Source organism: Alternaria infectoria (assembly GCF_024043175.1).
Source record: "Alternaria infectoria strain BMP 0036 chromosome Unknown scaffold_27, whole genome shotgun sequence".
Lineage (NCBI taxonomy): Eukaryota > Fungi > Ascomycota > Dothideomycetes > Pleosporales > Pleosporaceae > Alternaria > Alternaria infectoria.
In genome coordinates, this window is record NW_026250716.1 from 110,608 (window position 1) to 127,272 (window position 16,665).

Below are 16,665 nucleotides of genomic sequence, written 5' to 3' on the forward strand. Positions count from 1 at the left end.
GACGGCGTGTTCTGGTTCACAATAAGATGAGATGAGATGGAAGGCCCCTGAGGACTCTGCTAGCCCATTGTGGCCCCTAGGAAGATCTTCCCGTACTTGACGCGTCCTGAGGATTCACGTTTGGTCGAAGCAAGATGAGATACGCCAGAGTTGACTGATGACGAGGAAGACAGAATGTTTAATGATGTATAGACTTGGAATTAGATGAAGGAAGGAATTGCAATGGGTGCGCACGAAGAGGTTTCGGGATTGAAGTTTGTAGTTTGATGAATTGGTAATGGCCATCCCATCTGAGACTTGAGCTTGAAGAAAACACTTCTACCATAACCAAAGACCTTACTTAGCCCTGTACTCCATTCCTCTCATGCGTCAACGGACGTCTTCGACAAACTTCCCAATCATAAGCCCGAGTATTCCTGAGTCCTGGTCGACGAAGACCCCGGGATCTCGCCTACATGAAGCCCATGCTCTTTTCTCGGTCGTCTTTCGAGAGACGTGGACGGTGACGTGGTCGGGGAGGGCGTTCTAGCCACAGGAGTGAAGGTGCGAGCTGAAGTTTGTAGTCGTGGCGCCTATCCGTGCACCGGTCAAGCACGGACGTTGGGGCCGACGTTGCCCCTACGCGCAGCTCTCCGCGATCCAAGACTGGCGTGTAGCCGGCAACCTCCTCGGCAGTCCCCTCGCCGCGCTACCACTACCTACGACTGCTGAGGACCACCCATGGCAGCGTCCCATTGAGCGATACGCTGTTGCTGTACCATGTTGAGATGCATCACAATGGCGCCGCGCTCCTCCTTGAACTGGTCATCGCTGTCGTTCCACAACTTGCCGATGGATTCGATATCAGCGCCATATGAACAGAGCGCGGCAACGATCTCGAGGCTATTACCCTGGACGGCGAGCCAGACAGGAAGATCGCAAGGCCGACATGTCGGTACCCCATCCGCGTGTGCTCCGTGGTGGAGGAGTGCGGTGACCGGATAAGGATGGCCCACACCCACGGCAACGGAAAGAAGACACCGGAAAGCGACCTTCTTCTCGAGGTATCCTTGGTTGAGATTCATGGAACGTTGCCTGAGGAAACCATCAACCACGGGCTTGCTGTTGGTCTTACAGATGAGCTTGAAGTTTGCGAAACGCTCGCGGAGGCCGGGCTCAGTGCGAAGGTGCAGCAACGTTACGGAGACGCGGTCGTCCGGATGTTTGGCCGCCATAGCAATCCAACTATTAAGCAAGAGCTTTGGGACCGCGGGGAAGTATCGGTGATATACATGGAGGAGCCGTACCGACATGTCTCCATTACCATGACGCAGGGTTGCAGCGATGGCGCCCCTAAAGGCTGCCTCATACTGCTCCAAGGGATGGGTACGGTAGTTCGTCACGAAGTAAGCCAAGAGGTATTCGACGACGTTGCGGTGACCACCACCTGCGGCTGCAGCGAGCGCAGACCCAAAGGTGTATGAGACGTCCCAGAGCCGATCGGAGCCGTACCAGTTGACAGTAGATTTGAGGGCATCGAGGTTACCAACTGCCGCTATAACAGCAAGCTTAACTGCCGCGCCGTTGTCGGTGAAGTATGGCAGCACACGTTGAAATGTCTTGCTCGACTTCCTGTAACTCGCCATCTCCCAAGCAGACTTGCACGCGATATTCAACTGCTTGCTTAGCATGAGCGCGGTCGCATACTCTTCTCCCGCGCTCACTACGTCAGTACTAATGAGCCAGCCTGCCCATAACTTGATGTACTTGGGAAGGGTGTCGCGCTCGCCGGTGAGTACACGCCCGTCCTCGCATGCCCGATTAGCGAGATGGGGTACGCGGACGCTCTTGAGTATGGCGCGGGTAGCGTTGGTCAGGGGGACAAAGGCCTCGATTGGCAGGTTTGCGATGGCGGCGTCGATGGCGGCCTTCCATGTCCCTGGAAAAGCGATGTCAGTTTGGCCGCTGTTATCATCCTTGTCTCTGCGTCACCTGGGGACTGGAGGAGAGTCTGGGCGACATGCATACATGCTCCGCCAGCTGAGAACTTACTGTCGATTCCGCGAAGCAGACTCAACTCTTCGAACCCGTAGGTGTAGATGAAGTCGCCGATGGTGATGTTGACCAACTCCGGGGGGAAATGAGGGACCGACATGATGATATACTGTCGTCGATGTCGCTCTGAAGCACCGTCTACTTTCGATGAGAAGAAAAGAGGAGGAAGTCGCGTGCGATCAGTGGCCTCAGTCCAAAATGTGGTGGGGTGCCCTCTCGCTTCAGGGAAAGCGTCCGACCGCAACGCGTCCAGGTATTCACTGATACCTCCTCTATCTACGAGACACTCGACCGACAGCGATGGCTCGGACCACCTTGTAAAACATTACTGATAGAATTACGAGGCTAGAGGGCGTCGGCGGTAATTTCAGGTCATATACGGGAAGCCTAGCCCCTACTGGCTGAACAGGACGCCCGTGATGCGTCACGCCAAATGCCCGCGATGCAGTGTGTTGCGTCGACACATCACCTGGAAGCTCTTTTTGAAGAGACGGAAGGTGATTTCGAGCCATATATATGGACCTTGAAGCCCGCAGAGAAGAAAGGACACGATATGGGACGACGACTATGCAGTGACTTGCGACGACGCTGCCCTCCGGAGAGAAGGCACCACGAGAGCGTCGCAATCAAACATTTTGCAGGCGATCTTTATGAAAGAACATGAAAGTCATGTCGAACCGTACATATGGGTCGCAAAATGCGAAAAGCAGAGAAAAGATGAAATGACGAGTGTGCAGTGACTTGCGATGATGTTGCGCCCTGATGAGGCTGCACCGGAACCGGAACAGACGACCTGTAAGGCTAAGGCGGCATTTTGGTGTCTAAGGTAGTGGGCGATGAAAAGAATCGAGTTTTAGAACTGGATAGCTGTTACACTGAGTCGTAGATGCCGGGGTCCAGGGACACAGCTTGATTGTGTGTATGGCGGCAGCATGCGCATATCTGAGAAGACGAATGCTAATAGACTATAAACACTGGGGTACTGTTATACGAACTTAGCTTGAACCAGGGGAAGGTGCGAGACCAAGTAGCTGCTATACTGAGCTGTGCATGTCGAGAACCAGATCTTGGGACGCACGATCTGCATATGCAGGTGATATGTTGGACAGAACGGAAGCAACTGAGTTTCAGATACTTCTGAAGGGAGATGTGACATCAGCATGAATGTAGCGCTTTGATGTCTCCTGTACATAGCGACCGGTCACCTATGCGCAAACCGACCAAGATGCCGTAAAGCTGAGCATGTAGGCCGAAGGGGTGGAGTAGGCATTCAGGTTGTGGTGCGTAACGGCATGGCTGGCATCAAATCGTATCGTGGATCATTACTCTGGTGCGAGGTCGTTGTGGCTTTCTGGTATCGATCGCAATGTTGGTGATGGCAATCATCGTGTTGAATCGAACGCGATCCCACAAACGTGAGCGTGCTGGCCGACGGGGTCGAGTAAGCACTGTGATCGCGATGCGTAATGGCATGACAGGCATAGAAACAAGATACGAATAGCTGCTTCGATGGCAGATTATTGTGGTCGTCTGGTGTTGGATGGGATGGAGGGTGAGATGTCGATGACAGAAGACATGTAGTTTCGCAAACCTCACTTCGTCAGGCTCTAGTGACGCACGTGGCGCTAGCGTGCCGCGGCTGCAGCAACGACGTCAACCAAGGCATGGACCCTGGATCACGCTGCAGCGTCGCTCTTTTGCTTTTGGCATTCAACGCGTCTCTCGCCCCGGTATTCAATAAACCCAAAGGACATCACGCGCATACACTCAGCTTGGGCCAGCAGAGCGACGCTATTGCCGCGAATACAGTGCACGCGACCGCGCCAGGCACCGGCCTAACACAAGACGGCCGCCTGCCGCCGCAACATCATCACCAGCTTTACTTTGCGGAACATTGACCGCATAAATCGCGATTATGGCGCCTCTCAAAATCTCTATACCGACGACGCAAGAGCAAACACCCGAAAACGGCAAAGCCTACACTTCCTACACCATCAAAATCGAACACCCCTTCCCACGCGCCGCAACCACCCTCCAAAAGCGCTACTCCGACTTCTCCGCCCTCGACTCGTCGCTCCGCTCAGAAGTCGGCGCCGCACCACCAGCGCCCCTCCCGCCCAAATCCTGGCTCGGCGGCTTCCTAGGCCTAGGCACCACGACAACCACGCCCGAAGCCATCGAGAAGCGACGAGTCGGGCTAGAAGCCTACCTGCGGGCGATAGAAAGCGCCGAAGACGGGCGCTGGCGCGTCTCCAGCGCCTACAAAAAGTTTCTGGAACTAGGAGAGAAAGATGGCGCGAACGGGAAAAGAGCGGCTGGGTTCCCAGGCAGCCAATTCGGCAAGGATAGAGTGAGGGATAGTTCAGACTGGCTGGACAAGCACTCGGAGCTTAAATCTAACTTGCAAGATGCGCGACGGTGGTTGACGAAACGCGAACAAGCTACCGCTGCAACGGCGCAGCATGAAGCCGCGGCCAACGCGAAGAAAAGCCTCGTTAGAGCCGGTACTCTCATCTCTGCGCTTGAGGAAGGGCTAAGCCGTCTCGGCGGCTCCAACAAAAAAACCTCCGACGACTGGTCCGCCGAGAAACTAGGCGACGGCGAGATCCGACGAAGAAAAGACATGATAAGCGGTCTTCGCAAGGAACGCGACGGCCTCGACTCCGTCCTCAACAGCATGGCCGTCAAAGCCGCAATCTCTGGTTCCGGCACCTCCTCCACCCCTTCCACCTCCTCCAGCGCCGCCGTCACCGAAAGCCAGAAAGCCGGACTCTTCAGTACATCCTCCAGAAACACCTCCTCCCACTCCTCATCTAAACATACCTCCTCCTCCCGCCGCGTCCTCGGCGGCCCGCCCGCCCAAGAAACAGACAAGACCCGCGAGTTGGATAACGAAGGCGTGCTGCAACTACAACAACAAATCATCCAAGAGCAAGACGAGGATCTGGTTGATCTCAGCACGGTGGTGCGCAGGATGAAGGAGATGGGTGTGCAGATTAATACGGAGATTGTGGAGCAGAATGCCTTGTTGGGCTTGTTTGAGGAGGATGTGGAGAGGGTGGATGGGAAGATTAGGATTGCGAAGAAGAGGGTTGATAAGATTAGGTAGGGGAGACTGGGGTGAGAGGGGAGGGTGTTTGGGTTTGCGGGTTGTAATATAGGCGTTGGTGTCAGGACGGCTTTTTGGTATCAGGAGTTTCTAAATGGGTCTGGGATGGATAATTTGAGTACGATACCCTTTCTTTGGATGGGAGGGTCAATGTGAATTTGAGATATGAGTACCAGTTGCGTATCCCCATCCGTCGAAGCAATGCATGAGCATACTACCGTCCTGTCTTCCGCCTATAACATGTCAAGTGATTGCAAACTCTCTCATACCATGTCCGCAAACGAAACCGTCCAAACCATACGATTAATGCGTAACCCAGCTCACGAAACGTTATGTCAGTATGCTCGGATCTTCTCATCCTCCCTGTCATCGCTCAAGCGACTCCCTCTCACTCCGCTGATTGCAAGGCTCTAAGATGTTCAGCCTTCTCCTCGAGTGAGATGGCAGGCTGAGGAACGTTGCGGGTAAAACCACCCCACTCAATGGAAACATTAGACACGTATTTCTGCGACGTACAGTTCATAGAAAGAAGCTTGAAAGGCTGCATTGCCTTAAAAGCCTACAAACAGGGGGTTTTAGGGCGATGTAGACTTCGAGGCACCAGTTCAGATGTCCCTTTGCATGGGATGAGAAGATCATTTGAACCATCACAAAAAGTTGTTATATTCGCATAGAAACAATGCATCATCGCTATCATCCATCCATCCATCCTCACAACAACATCCACCTAATCCGTACCATCACCCAACCGCATCGTACTCAAATTATCCGACCTTATCTTCAATATATGATCAACCGCCTCAATAAGATGCGGCACAAACTTCGCCGGATTTTCCGTCGCGGGGAAATGACCAAGATCCGGCATCGCCTTGTGCATCGCTCCGGGTATCTTGTCCGCCGTCTTCTGGCCCATCTCTGGGGTGTTGGACCAATCGTACTCGCCGGTCAACATGTATACGGGACAGTTCTGGGTATCGATCGAGGCTACGCGTGAACGTCCGTCCCAGCCTCCGAAGTAGAAGTCGAGGTCGCCGTGGAAGATCTGGGGACGGGTTAGAGGAGGGTGGGGTGGGGTGATGGGGGTGTGCTTACGCCGTAGGCTTGCGCGCTGTAGGTGTGCCATATGAGCTGCTTGTTCACATGAGGTGTGGTTGGAGACATCATCTACTGCGTGTCAGTAATGTTCTCTTGCTAGCTGACCTGTTTGACGTACGCCATAGATCCATTCAGGGTTAAATAGCGACTGGTTTACGACTGGAGAGCGGTCGTGCCATTGTCGCTCCATGTTGAGGTACTCAGAACTACAATCGTTAGCATCGCTACTTTGACCCCAATGTCTCACATACCCTTGCAACGGAATGACACCTGCAGCGCCGACCTCCCTATGGCGGATCGCGACTGCCAGACAAACTTGACCAGCCATGCTTGCGCCGCAAATGATCGGTCTTCGCAGACCCAGGGCCTTCACGAAAGCCGTGATGATGCCCACGTAGCTATCTTCGGTGTTTGTATGCGCGCCCGGGGAGTAGTTCTTCGAAGGGAAGCTGCGTCCATGTCCTGGCAAGTCGAATGCGTACATGATGCACTTCTTGCGCATCTTCGCGTCGTTCATGACACCGTGGTATTGCCGGCTATCGCTGCCAGCGGTATGCAGAAAGACGATGGGTTGCTTTCCTTCACCAGAGTACTCGTAGAAGGTTTTGCATCTACCCCATACTGGAGCTTCGAGGTACAGGTACTTGCCAGTAAGGAAATCGCGCTCGGGTTCGGCTTGCTCGTCCTCCTTCATCGGTCCACAGTGCGCGTCATGTGTGAGTTCGAGGACGCGCCTCCAGACATGTGTCCATTGTGCAAAGGCTGTCTGATCGCCCAGGACTTCAATGCCTTTCTGCTTGATGTTCATGCCAAACATTCCCCAATAACTCTGGTACGGCATCGCCGGAACTGCCTTGAAGTGCTGTTCCCATTGCTCGGGCAGAGCAGAGAGCGTGAACAAGGCATCTTTCGAAGAGCCGGTGCTAGCTTTTGCGCTGCCGTTGCTGACTGTGACAAGGAGGGTGTTGTCAGAACCGCTTGACTTGATGCCGAAAGTCACATCCTTGTCAATGGCATTCGAAGTCGTAAAGGCTTTGAGCTGTGCATCAGATTGGAGAAGCTTGGAAAGCTTGTCTAAGCTTCCTTTTAGAGCCGCGGTAAGATCAGACCAGTCAGACATGGTGGTTTGGAGCGTGCAATGACTCGTTACAACGCGACGAATGCGAGAACTCAACAGAGGAAAGAAATTAGATCAAGAGAGGCAGAGGAGGGCAGAAATGATGCGCAAGCATGCCGACGGCGCGCTCTACACATATAGTAACGCATAACCCCGGTATCGCCCAGAGCTAGCTATGGAACTATGGTGCCAGGAGGGGTAGAAGTAATGCGGGGTGCGGCACACGTGGGCGCATGTCTCGACTGTCGCTCGTCATGGTTCCGGTGAGCTCGCTGTTAACCCAGACCAAATTTGGGCGGCTAGCTGATGATGCATGCTATGAGGAGACGCGGGGAGTGTTGATCAAGCAAGCCGGACGCGCGCGAGACACGTTAACCCCACTAGCGCGGGCGCCAAGCTGCTGGCAGGGAAGGCGATCGTTCCCCGCAACGCTCCAAACCCACTTCCGAGCAAGCCTCAGTTATTACGAACCACATGCAAAGCCGCGGCCGTCACTTCATACCTCATCGCCTTAATCAGTTCTGCCCTGACGATAGATGTCGCAATCTCGAAATGATCAGCTGAAGATCATCGGCAAACCTCCTCTGGTCCGATTGCGGAGTGTTGGCTTACGGTATTTGAACGTCAGCCGAGGAAGTCCCATCTCAACAACGTCCATGTTTTGCACGTCTTCAGTGTCTCAGCAGACATTCGAAGTGTTGTTTTCTATAAGAAATGATGATTAACCTCGGCGCTCATTGAGGCTGCACAGCGGATAGCGGCAAATTCATTACAGCTCACTCAGGCCGATACTTCAGCCATCCACCGAACTGGCCCCTCATGCAACTACCCTGACTGCGCTCTCAACGGCTGTTATTCGACAGAATGGAAGCCCTTGTTGGCGACATTGCGTGTAGCACAATTTCACTTCCCCCAAGACAGAGCCTCATGTGTTACCAGCAAACACCCGTCTGTCCCCTATGACTTGCGGATTCCAGCATGACACCCTGAGCGTGACCTGCGCTACTTACGTATATAGACATTCAATCCACACAACGTTCTACGAACCGTCCAGCAAACTGCAAGGCATCAATCATACCGGGGTTTGACTCTCAACCAGAACAAGATGCGTCCCTCACGGCAAGCACTCATCGGTAACGTGCACGCTTCAGCGACCCCAGACATGTACGCCATCCAAGATGTGCCTGGAAAAGGTAAAGGCCTCATCGCGACTAGAGATATCCCCAAAGGTACAAGGATCATATCTGAGAAACCCGTCTTCGCGGTAGGAGAACCAGTTGAAACAGAACTAGCAGATCGGGTCACGTCTTTGAGCCAACATCACAGAGGCGAGTTTCTTTCCATGTCCAATATCCATCCTTTCAACGACTATGAGGCGCAATGGATCGGTATTTTGTACACAAACGCTCTACCCATCGGGTCAAAGCTAGAACTCAGTGGTATCTTCTCCACAGCATGCCGCATCAACCACGCGTGCGATAACAATGCCGCTCACTGCTGGCACGATGATTGCAACCGACTAACAGTACACGCTATACGGGATATCTCAAGGGGCGAAGAAATTACGATATCTTACCTAGGGGGCGCCTTCGATCGGAACGAGCGACAAGAGGAACTCCAGAGGCGGTTCCATTTCACCTGCACATGTCAACTCTGCTCGTTACTATCTCAGCAGCCCATCGAGAGTGACTTGATCCTGAATCGCATTAACGAAATCGACAACATCGTCTCAGACGAAGCGGGTCTCGGGCCGCGCGGCATCAACGAATCACCTGAGCAACTGCTCTGCCTCATCGAGGAAATGGTCCAGCTGTGGAAGCGACACGACCATAGCCCGAATCCAGTCGGTCTGGCTCATGCTTACTACCTCGCTTTCCAGATTGCGAAAGCGAGGGGTGATTTCGCTAGGGCCAGAGTGTTTGCAGATAGACTGATGCCTGTCCGCACGACTTTCATGGGTAAGGAAAGTCGCCATGTGAGCGAACACCGGCGGCTACGCCATGATCCTACGGTTTATAGATTTAGCGGTGTATCGATGCAGGGGCTCACGAACCTTGATGAAGTTCCGTTTGGACCTTGGTGGCATGATCTTGAAGCGTGGCTTTGGATGAGGGATCTTGGGGTAGATGAAGGGGTGAATGTTCACGATTGGCTTGATGATGTTTCTTAATCGATCTGACCGCGTTATCTTTTGCCCTGCTGCGCATCAACGTTTCCCCGTAGTAGGAATCATAGTAGATATTTATGCTCGAAGTAACGTGCCTAGACTCTTCTTTCCTGGTAACAGCGGGCACAATATCCCGATCCAGCGTTACCTATTCCGCCCGCTGACAGATGGGTACAACGTTACTTCCGTGAACCATACCGTTACCATCATCGCAAGCCGAGCACGCTGAACCACCGCTTCATCCCAGTGCGTTTCTCTGTACGCACAGTCTTCAAACTAATCATATCACTCACCACCCCTCCCCCGGCTCCCCCACCCCAAAACTCCATCTACAGCTAGCTGACGGCTCTCCCGGAACAACAGGATTCTGTGCACGTATGTTAATCAGCCTTCCTACTCTCCCCGGATCTGCCAAGACGGCTACAACGTTACATACGCCTTCTATGCAACAAGCCCAGCCGTGGGGATACAGCTCCACGGTGCAGTCTGTGACGTTTGCGACGGGTATGGGGTTGTTACAGGGTGGGCCGTGGGCGAGCAGTTCGGTGCAGCAGACGTCTATCCAGGTTGGGTCGATGGAGGTTTGGCAGAGGGTTAGGGGTGCGGAGGTTTGGGCGTTTAGGGGGGTGAGGAGGGCGAGGATGGGGAGGAGGATGGCGGGGGTGAGGGGGGTGAGAAGGGAGGGAACCGACATGTTTGGGTGGCTTGGTGGGGATGCAGGGGAGGGGGTAAAAGGATGGTAGAAGTAGGAGATGGTGATAATGGTTGTTATTTATATTCGAATTGAACAACATCCTCTTAGCCCCTCCAATACCTCCGGGTACAACATTCCAATCCAACGTTACCCATTCTCCCCGCTGACATCCTCCTACCGTTCACATGTACTCCAAACGAGTGACAGAGCCATGCAACGTACCACTCATCCGTCATCCATCATCCGTCATACACCACCTCGCCAGAAGTGTGCTGTGTAATACATCCCACAATCAAGCGTTCTTCGTCGCAGCAACAGCCTTAGCCATAGTCTCACCCATCGCGTTGGAACTGAAGTAATCCCAGTACACCTGCTCTAGATCCTCAAGGGTCATGTACTCAGACACGATGCCACTGGGCCCGTGGCCGAAGAGAGGGCCAGATGAGGGATAAGCGGGTTCCTGGAACTGTTGTTAACATCAAACCCATCACTTTCTTCCCCTCTCTTCTCCGCCCGACCAGGATTCCTTAGAATTAGTGGGGAAGTCCTTACCTTCTCAACACAAACAGCCCATCCCGTAGGGTAATGATACGTAGAGCACTCGGTCAAGTTGCTCACATATTCGATGTCAGTGCAAGGTGCGTTGACCCCGCGACTGATGACGGTGTGGCAGCAAGCGTCGGTGTAGTCGGTGCCGTAGAGGAATCCGCAGATTGTGTCGTCCGGGCCCATCTGAGCGGTGGTCAGGAGGGGGAGGGATGCTGCGAGAGCGATGATAGGGGCGGTGAAGCGCATTTTCTGCGGTTGCTGGTTGTTGGCTTGTGGGAATGGTGGGATAGTGGTCGTGTTAAATGTGGCGGAAGGTGGGATACGGGGTTCTTTATGGGTATTCATGTAGTGACAGAGATCTAGTGGTTGTGTAGTAGAGATCAAGATGCGCTCGTTGAGGACGTTTTGGTAACATGGATGCGGCATCCCGTCTTCTTTCCTTCCGTATGGCAGGAATGTATATCCGTGAGTTTTCCTCGGATGGACATGGAAGTCTGCATCGTCGTATGCTTCTGAAATGATTTTGAGCAACGGAAGCAGAATGACATTTTCGTGTGACGTTAGCAGACTGACCGGACGGAAAAAACTTAGGAAACGGTATGATAGTCCCCAGTGCCGATGATGTCGGGGTCTTGCATATGTCGTGGACTCAGATGACATGTCAAGGTTTCCTAATCTGTTGAAATCTTCGCGGATGGTGTCTGTTGCTTTCCGTACCGTCGTACCCATGTCCACCGTCGCACAATCTTATCAGCAGACCCTTCAAGAACACAGTTTCAATCTCAGCTTCAAACAAACTCATAAACATCGTGTATTGAACAATAGGAAGCTAAACTCCCTAGAAAGATGGTATCCTCGCTTCCAAATGCAATCATGACCATACCCACCTTTAGAACACTTCACTCTCCTCCGAAAACTCAGCAGACTGCGCAGTAACAACTCGAGTAGTGGGCTCAGAGACAAACACAAAAGTGCTTGAAAGATTGGCAATGGGCACCGCACACGGTGTATACTTCACAGGCTTTGCGGATGCGAGGGTTTTGGAAGGTCCAGTACTTTCAGCGTGTTCTGTAGGTCCATCGAGCCCCGCAGATCGACAAGTCTTCGTACGTTTGGCCGCTTCCAATAACATATGCGCAGCGGAAATGATGTTGTCAAGCTGCACGTCTGAACTGGCTGTCGGAGCATCAGAAAGAGTATCGACGCTCGGCTAGAACGTCTCCTCCTCCGCACCCTCGCCCTCAGCCTCTGGTGGGATCTCGAAGCCCTCTTCGGTGGAGTAGAGAATGTTTTGGATCTGCTTGAGCAACCCCTCATCCTTCTCGAGCTCGGGGTCGGCCTCCATTGCTTGCTGGATCAGCAATTCAATGTCGCGCAGCTTGCTGAAGTAAAAGTCCCTCTCGCGCTCGAGGCCCGTGACAGTCTCCTTCAGAGCACTGTTCTCCTCGCGCAGAGCGGCGCTGGCGGCTCCTCCCCCAGAGGCAAGCGGTGTGCGTGTCCTAGGCGCAGCCGTGTTGCTAGCAGCTGGTGCTCTTCGGGCAGTCGATGCTGCGGCGCGGGGTGCAGGTGTGGCTCCGGTCGCGACACCGCCCTGGCCCTTGCGACGGGCGACGGGGTCGTATTCGTGGCCGGGGAAATGCTGGTCCCAGTACTGCTTGACGAATTGGAGGAACTCGAGGTTGTCCTGCATCTTGCACTTTACGAGCGACTCGACGCGGATGGGCTTGTCGACATGGTGCTTGGCGAACGTGTCTGCATTGTTAGCGGAGAATTTGGACGGTGGGAAGGGAGACGTACTCTGTAATACCTTGAAATTCTGCAGGTATGCGTACTCAGTGTTCGCATTGAACTTGACTCGCGACATGGGCACATCGTCTGCACGCTGTTAGTCTTAATCTCATCCGCGCCTAGGTGAGGTGAAGGACTTACAGAATATGCTGTCGAAGACTTGGCACAGCGCTGCTCTGTCCGCCATGTCAGTACACATCCTCACGCCTCGAGGCCAGGGGTGCCCCTCTATCCTCGGCGCGCGCAACGTACCCGGTACCGCATTGTTCGACTTTGGTGATGTTGAGCTGGAGGAGGTTGTTCAACCAGGCGACGAGTTCTTGTCTGTTCACGTGGCGCTGTCAGCGTGTGGTCGTGGTGAAGGTGTCTGCGCAGATGGCCGCAGCCTAACCCCTCGGGCCCGGTGCCTACCTTGATTCTCCCATGGCGGCTATCTATGTGCAGGCGTCTAAGGGTTTGTTTTGGGCGATCAGCGACGAGATAAAAGCATGCAGCCCGGAATGTCCGTGGTGAAGGGGTGGCGTTGCAGGCGGTGGGCGTGAGTGCTGTTATTTGTTGATGCGCCTTCGAGTCGGGGAGTTGACAATTTGGGCGCCGCTGCCCCACGCTGGAGATTTTAGCGTCAGGTCATGGCGCTAGCGTCACGTGCAATCGTCTCGCCTGGTCGCGATTGCCCTACGAAGCATCCAGAACTACACTTCATCACGCATTCGTGGATGGTGGTTCTATGATATGGGTCTTGACTACACAGTCTCACACCTTGCCGTCCCCTGAAATTGTCACCATCTACCCAGCGAACTCCCTCTCAATCATAGCGACTGCTGTGCCCCTATCTGCCCTCACCGCTTCAAAAGCCTTGACAACCGCCGGGAACCATACATTCGCCATCTTGACATCCCCACTATCATTCGGATGTATTCCATCTCTCAAGTCCGCCGTGCCACTGAAACCCGCATACTGGTCCACAACCCAGATGGGGCTTTCCGTCGTGTTGAGACCCTGAGCCCATGGAACGATTGCGCGATTCAGGTCTTGGATGTTGGTATTGTAGCTACCGAAGCCCATGGGGATGATTTGCGCGACCTGCGAAGGTGAGTGAATAAGCGATTGGTATACAACGAGACCACCCAATGTTACTCGCGAAAAGACTTCAGGCTCGAGCGCGAAGCCCAGAAGTATGCTACGCGATGAGACGGCGTCTGTACAACAGCGCAACCTCGCAACCTCACACAGGCAAGTACAAAAAAGAACAAACTCACCACAATCTTCATCCTCGGATTCGCCCCCCTCATACTCCCCACCAACGTCCCAAACGCCTTAATAATATCCGCCACCGCCTTATTCTGCTGCACAATGTCATTCGTGCCAAGATGCATCGTAATCACATCCGCAGGATTGCTTTTCAGCCACCCATCCAACTGGCCCTTGTTTGCGATATCGATAGCGAGGAAACCAGAGTGGCCTTCGTTGTCGCGGTCGTAGGACGTGTCCGCGCAGTTGTTCTCGGTCTTGCCGCTGCCGACGAAGTCGACGGTGGAGGAGTTGAAGGGCGTGGTTTGGAGGCGTTGCCAGAGTTTGGAGCGCCAGCAGATTATCTCGGTTATGGAGTCGCCGAAAGGCATGTAGCGGATTGTGGGGTTGGTGGTTTGTGCGGCTGTCGTCGTGAACAGGCCGGCGAGGGAGAGGAGTTTGAGGGTCAACATCGTGGTGATTGCGATTTTGTGGAGGTACGTGTGTATCTGCGCAAAGCTGTGTGTATGCTTTGCTTGCATGTTGGTATTGGCCACGAGTGGCTGGCCGTTTTATGTGGTCTTCATGGTATTGACCTGGCGACATCTCATCTATCGCACTGTATGCGACCTCTCACGACATATGACCATGACGCCTGAGGCACTCTAGACGCAAATGAGGGTCGCGGAGAGAAGGAAATCTTTAGTGATGCGGACGACATCTGGTGTGAATAGGTGTTACTATACCGAAGGCTAAATGCAGCTGCCGGATGATCGCTAATATACGCAGAATATGCACGCTCGGAGAAAAGGCAAGAATGCGGGGAAGTCATTGCAGACTACTGAGCGCGTCGTCGATGTATCAGGTATATTGTTTCGAGTGGTCTTTGGTGTTCAGACGTTACGCGATCTCGTCGAGCGGCTCTGGTTTTCGGCATCCATCTGATAAGTTCAAAGTGAAAGTCAATAACACTTGCGGAAGACCCTCCGAAACTCAAAGGGTCTTTTTCCAGAGGGACAGGTACCCGCTAGCCCTGATGGTAGCACGGACGAAAATGTCAGAACTGAAGAAGTAGGTACATGCGACGACTGGGAGAGTTGGCCAAAGCATACCGCTCGAATCTCGACGGAAGGAGAACTGCTCACCGCCTCTGACTTTCCCAAAGACTCAAGTCGCCGAACGTGGTGTTCAGAAGGAGAAGGTGGAGTGCTCGTTGATGAGATTCGACCGTGGCGTAGATGAAGACACGCCGTCACGCCGAGCGATATGCGATGACCACAACGACACATAGAGATGTACCTTCCTCATGTCGACCATGACTAAGGAAGTCGCAATCATGACTGTACAGCACTTTGACGATGTACGAGGAGATGAACTACCCGCCATGAGCTTCCACCAACCACAGCCTTCCAGTTGTCAGCCTAGCTCTTCTTCTGGCAGCTTCACTCCCAATACACTTTAAGCCTGAGGCGCAGCAATCTGTGAATTTGGAATCGCAGGCATCGTATGATGCTCATTGCTCGCTACCGCTACCGCCGGATGTTACTCCTTAGCGGACGGTAATACCCCAGATTTCTGCTCGGCCCTTTCCCGACCGACATACGCTGCCGGGGGGTTGATTGGCTGGGTGAGTAAGAAACTTGGAAGTGGCAGTGCAAGAGATAACACGTGATTGCTGCAAAATTGTTGTGATGAGGAAAAGGGCCTTTGTCGGTGCAAGGAGAGGAGAACAACCGAATCGAAAAACACACTGATCGTGAAATGCACGCGAGAAGAGAGACGTGCACAAGAGCACAAACTGCGAGGAGACGGCGAGGTACGCGGAGGTGAGACGATTGATGTGAAAGATTGGGGCGGCGGGTGCGACAACTCACTATCGGCCCTCACACTTAACTCCGAAGGCTCTCGCGATCGAGCAACCCCGCAACAAGATGTCGATAACTCATCATCGACGTATGCTGAGAGAAAGCAGCTAGCTTGGCATTGTGATGCCTCGGTGATTCCCAGCAGAAGACGCCGATGGTGTTGATTTTACTTCCTGGAATCCAAGGTTTCGCGCTCCGAGCTGACGCGGTCCTTCAGGGCTGAGGCTGCCACGCTTGTAAGCCACCAGCCTGCGCCTATCGAGACATGAACAGCGCCACGTGAAACCGACCGGACTTCATGCAGCTGCAGTGCGATGGTCCCAAAGTAGAAGGCAATTCCATGCAGTGGTAATAATGTCGCGTATACACCGTAATATGAGAAACAGGCCGAATCTCCGATGGGGAATTCGACTAGGCCGATGACCGAGGGCTGACGGTGACGAGCACAGCCTGGACAGCATGTTCCTGTAAGAGTGTGCCCAGCTCGAGGATGAAGTCATGGGAGTCTGGATCTCGACGCATGTTGCTGACATGTCTTGGAATTGCGGTCGCTGGAATTGGGTGTTGGGAGATCCAAGGCGAGGGACGTGCGGGACAGGCAGGGCCCACAAGAGCGGGCACCAAGACCGCGACCGTCGAGACCACACCTGTTCCCAACCTTACGTGAACTGACATGCCCGCCGTTCCCAGCGTGCCCCCGCGCCGGGACATTACTTTTGCAAAATAGCTGGCGTGTCATTCGTCCGGATGCAACTTACTTGTTTGGCCCTGCACATAGCCACCACGACGCGTCCAGCCAAGCCGCGCCGAACGTTGAGTCCGCTGGCCCTCACTGGTACCACCTATCTGCACCAGACCCTGCACCATGTAGAGGCGGGAGATCTCACTTGTTATCGCGGCCCTCTGGCGTTCGTGACGCGTACTGCTTGCACAAGTTGTGTTGTCATATCGCGAGGTCCTCACGGTGTTTTGCTATGCCCAGCCGGTGACTGACGGCTCTCCGCAAAGCCGCCGCAT

At 53.8% G+C, this 16,665-nt stretch overlaps 6 protein-coding genes across 6 annotated transcripts; 1 reads left to right on the forward strand and 5 right to left on the reverse strand.

The window, feature by feature from the left end:
- Positions 1-698: 698 nt before the first annotated feature.
- On the reverse strand, positions 699-2,134 carry J4E92_009760 (uncharacterized protein; the record flags this gene model as incomplete). Its single annotated transcript, XM_051501102.1, has 2 exons — positions 699-1,918; positions 2,032-2,134. 2 exons carry the CDS (start codon positions 2,132-2,134, stop codon positions 699-701), a joined length of 1,323 nt encoding a protein of 440 aa, XP_051348652.1.
- Positions 2,135-3,949: 1,815 nt separating this feature from the next.
- On the forward strand, positions 3,950-5,143 carry J4E92_009761 (uncharacterized protein; the record flags this gene model as incomplete). The annotated part of the gene is made up of 1 exon (XM_051501103.1): positions 3,950-5,143. The coding sequence occupies one exon, from the start codon at positions 3,950-3,952 to the stop codon at positions 5,141-5,143; it is 1,194 nt and encodes a 397-aa protein (XP_051348653.1).
- A 727-nt stretch (positions 5,144-5,870) lies between these two features.
- J4E92_009762 (uncharacterized protein) lies at positions 5,871-7,358 on the reverse strand (the record flags this gene model as incomplete). Its single annotated transcript, XM_051501104.1, has 4 exons — positions 5,871-6,185; positions 6,236-6,307; positions 6,357-6,444; positions 6,490-7,358. 4 exons carry the CDS (start codon positions 7,356-7,358, stop codon positions 5,871-5,873), a joined length of 1,344 nt encoding a protein of 447 aa, XP_051348654.1.
- A 3,150-nt stretch (positions 7,359-10,508) lies between these two features.
- On the reverse strand, positions 10,509-11,011 carry J4E92_009763 (uncharacterized protein; the record flags this gene model as incomplete). Its single annotated transcript, XM_051501105.1, has 2 exons — positions 10,509-10,676; positions 10,769-11,011. 2 exons carry the CDS (start codon positions 11,009-11,011, stop codon positions 10,509-10,511), a joined length of 411 nt encoding a protein of 136 aa, XP_051348655.1.
- A 964-nt stretch (positions 11,012-11,975) lies between these two features.
- On the reverse strand, positions 11,976-12,740 carry J4E92_009764 (uncharacterized protein; the record flags this gene model as incomplete). Its single annotated transcript, XM_051501106.1, has 3 exons — positions 11,976-12,517; positions 12,563-12,640; positions 12,695-12,740. The coding sequence occupies 3 exons, from the start codon at positions 12,738-12,740 to the stop codon at positions 11,976-11,978; spliced, it is 666 nt and encodes a 221-aa protein (XP_051348656.1).
- Positions 12,741-13,339: 599 nt separating this feature from the next.
- On the reverse strand, positions 13,340-14,256 carry J4E92_009765 (uncharacterized protein; the record flags this gene model as incomplete). Its single annotated transcript, XM_051501107.1, has 2 exons — positions 13,340-13,752; positions 13,809-14,256. The coding sequence occupies 2 exons, from the start codon at positions 14,254-14,256 to the stop codon at positions 13,340-13,342; spliced, it is 861 nt and encodes a 286-aa protein (XP_051348657.1).
- Positions 14,257-16,665: the final 2,409 nt, after the last annotated feature.